Source organism: Rhagoletis pomonella, unplaced genomic scaffold (genome assembly GCF_013731165.1).
Source record: "Rhagoletis pomonella isolate Grant_MI unplaced genomic scaffold, Rhpom_1.0 Rhpom_scaffold_13758, whole genome shotgun sequence".
Taxonomy (NCBI): domain Eukaryota; kingdom Metazoa; phylum Arthropoda; class Insecta; order Diptera; family Tephritidae; genus Rhagoletis; species Rhagoletis pomonella.
In genome coordinates this window covers 1-3,685 of record NW_023472283.1, presented here as the reverse complement: position 1 = coordinate 3,685, position 3,685 = coordinate 1, and the positions used below count along the sequence as shown (strand labels likewise).

Here is a 3,685-nt window from a genome sequence, read left to right as displayed (position 1 = left end):
ACCCAATTCCAGTCAGTGGCGTTGGTCGCCTCCAATACCTCGCCCACGCGATGCATTACATACTGTGCGGAGCCATTTGAGCACGGTCTTTGAGTCTGACCACCAGAATCGAGCATGAATCGGAACTTGTAGTGCCTTCATCACATTGTTCGCCAATCTTACGCCAGTCACTGCAGCTTGTAGTTCGAGCCTCGGGATAGATACGGGCTTTAGCGGTGCTACTTTTGACTTAGCGGCCACGATGATAGTGTTGACTTCGTTTTTGTTTTTCACTCGCAAATAGCAAATTGCCGCGTAAGCATACTCGCCGGCATCTACGAAGGTGTGGATTTGGTTGGATTCGGAGTCTTTTAGAAGTTGTGAATAACATCGCGGAATCGTAATAGAGGTTATTGCTGGCAACAACGTCTTCCACTGGCACCACTTGTTGTAAAGCGGACCTGGGAGTGGGTCATCCCAGTTAATGGCCGATCGCCATACATCCTGCAGTAGTATTTTAAGACCTATGGTGTAATGTGCCACAAACCCGAGAGGGTCGAAGATGGACATCAACACCTGGAGTACTTCCCTTTTGGTTGGGACCAAGCTACATTGCAAGATGTCTCGTCTCATTTTGGAGAACCTGCAAATAAACTTAAAAACATCGTTAGTTGGATCCCAAAACAAACCTAATATTTTTTCTGCATTGCTTAAGTCCTTAGGAGTTTGATCTTAGATGCCCAGTTACGAATGTTGAATCCAGCTTGAGCGTGAATTGCTTTCACTTGCAGAGCCAGTTCCAGTGCTTCTTCTTCGGTATCGACGCTGTCGATGAAGTCATCGACGTAATGATGCTTTTGTATTGCTTCTACCGCTCGCGGTGATGTTTGCTTGTATTGCTCTGCATTTACATCTCGAACAAAGTGAGCAATGCAAGGTGCGCAGCTGATGCCGAAGGTAAGCGCTTGCATAACGTAGATGTGAGGGTTATGTAACTCCTCACAGTTCTCGTGCCACAAGAACCTCTGAGCGTGCATGTCCATTTCTCTTACGCGAATCTGGTGGAACATTTCGGCAATGTCTCCACAAATAGCAAACTGCCCAGTTCTAAAGGCCAGTAATACGAAGACTAGCGAATTGAGTAGATCTGGCCCGCACAGAAGGAAATCGTTAAGAGCGGCTCCATCAGATTTGGCCGCAGCGTCCCACACAAGGCGCAACTTGCCGGGTTTGTTGGGGTTTAGTGTGATAAATATCGGCAGGTACCACTCGTGGTCGTATGATCTATTTACTTCGTCTGCAGTTAACCTTTTTGCGTAACCTTTGCTAATTAAGTTATCTATTTGCTTCTGCATGTCACGTTGCAAATTGGAGTCCTTAGCTAACTTTTTCTGCATACATCTGAAGCGTTTAAGGGCGTTGTCGTAACTAGCTGGTAACTTTGCGTCGTCATGCTTCCACAACAACCCCACTTCATAGCGGCCCTCTCTTTTTTCACACGTTGAATTTAGAATTTGCAGCGCTCTACAGTCTTGTGGGGACATGAGCTCTCTTTTTTGCGGCATCTCTAGGCTGAAGTACTCCTTGATCTCTTCGTGTAGGATTTCGTATTTCTTTTCGCAGTCACATATGTGAATATTCAATAGTTGTGAGTCAAAGTGGTTAGTAGTACCTCCCTGCAAGGTCCAACCTAAGTGACACTTAGTGGCGATCGGCTCAAGCCAGTGTCCCTCACGAGTTTTGATAGGCACCGCAAGTTTCCAACAATTGGCTCCTATTAGAATACCCGGCTCGGCATTTTCATATGACTCGATCGGAAGCCCGCGTAGATAAGGGTATTTCTTCGTAATTTTCTCCATATTAAGAGACTGGCTAGGCAAGCCCAGTCGCGAAACGGTGTGCACTTCATTTATTTCGTATTTTGCATTATCGTATGCGTTTGAAATCTGTATCGACGTTCGCATTGAGTCGCTTTCGATCCGTGTGTTTTCGCCGGTCCAGCGAAGGCACAGTGATTCTAGCTCGCCGTCCAAGCCCAAGGAATCATAAATGTGTTTTTCCATCAATGTCACGGATGATCTCTCGTCTAAAAAGGCGAAGGTTTTTATGGATTTACCCTTGGAGTGTATGCGAACGGGTATTATACGAAAACATGGTGCATCTTCATCATTACCTACATGAGTGTTTACCAGTTGATTATTTATTAGAGGTGGTGTGGTATTTTGCTTTTGCTCAGCATACGTAGATACGCTCTTCGGAGTGTTTTTATGAAGAAGCTTGTGGTGCTTTGATTGGCAACCATCGACTCCACACTCCCTGTTCGCATAACACTTTCGGCGGTGCATGTTAAGGCATTGTCTGCACAATTTATTGGATTTTACTACATCCCACTTGCGCTCCAAGGTGAGTTTACTAAATTCTACACACGTCTGCATTTTATGATCGGTGCACCCGCATAAAACACACCCAACTTTGTTATGGTTTTCGACACCAGTTGCTTGCGTGTGTGCGTTAATTACGCCACTCTTTTTGGATACACGTGGTGTGATCACCTTACTTGCTGCTTCGGCTATTTGGAAAATCCAATCACTAAACGCTTTAATAATTGCTACTCGCTCGTCTCGCTGTAACATTGCCCAATTTAACTTGTGTTGGCTTGGAAGCTTGTCAACGAATTCCTTCACCAACATTGGATTATTCAGATGCGCCTCCATATGGCAGGCTTCCATCGTAGAGCAGATGTTTTGCACGCACAACGCGAAGTCGATAAGACTTTCCAGTTTTTCCTTCAGCGGTGGAATCGCCCTGGCTTTCTCCACCAACGATTCTAGTATATGCTCTGGACGTCCAAAACACATCTTAAGTGTCTGAATTATTTCCGGGACCATAGAGGGGAGCAATAATTTGCAGCGTACCGTCTCATAGGCCTTTCCCTTGAGACACTTCTGCAGCCGCATTAGGTTTTCGGCGTCGGTGTACCCCGCTACTTGCGTGCTGTTTTCGTAGTTACTTATGAACAGCGGCCAGTCATCCGGATTTCCGCTGAAGGTAGGCAAATCCTTTGGAATTACTTGTCTAGCGGCAAGCTGCGAAGAAGTCGGAGCTGTAGTTGTGCGGTTGATTCCGATAGACGAACCGCCTGCGCTTAGTATTTCGTACTTTTTTTGTAGATACCTTTGCTCTATTTTTCGCTCTTCTTCCAAGAGTTCCAATTGTAGTACCTGCTGTTGGGCTACGCTGTCGTAACCTTGAGTTGCATCAAGTCGCGCCCCACATTGAGCGCCAGTTATCGGTGGAAGTAGAGGTTGTTGCATAGCTTGCCGTTCTAGACCCGGGAGTTGCTTGGCAGGTGGGAACATTGCGGTTGAATATATCATTGGTGGGTTCGCGCGATGCGCATTGGAGGTGATAACGGCAGGAGTCATTATCGTTGCCGTTGATACGATGATATTGCTTGCTGTTGTAATTGAACCTATTGGTTGTTGACCATGTGTACCGAATGCTGCAGAATTATTATTCTGTACGTCCGTATTTGGCGACGATGCTGCTTGTGGTTGCCCGGTCGTTACCGTAGATATTTCACCATTAGATGTCGGGGGAGCGATAGTGCTCTTTTCAACGTGATTTGTCTGCGCGGATTCGCAAGATTTACAATTCCAACTTATGTTGGCCACGTTACTATTCACCCCGACACAATCGTAGTGGA

At 46.2% G+C, this 3,685-nt stretch overlaps 1 protein-coding gene across 1 annotated transcript; it reads right to left on the bottom strand.

Moving 5' to 3' along the window:
• Positions 1–689: 689 nt before the first annotated feature.
• Positions 690–3,608, bottom strand: LOC118757025 (the record flags this gene model as incomplete). Its single annotated transcript, XM_036491754.1, has 1 exon — positions 690–3,608. A coding segment is annotated over one exon (2,919 nt), but the record flags the coding sequence as incomplete, so codon positions are not given.
• Between the last annotated feature and the right edge of the window lie 77 nt (positions 3,609–3,685).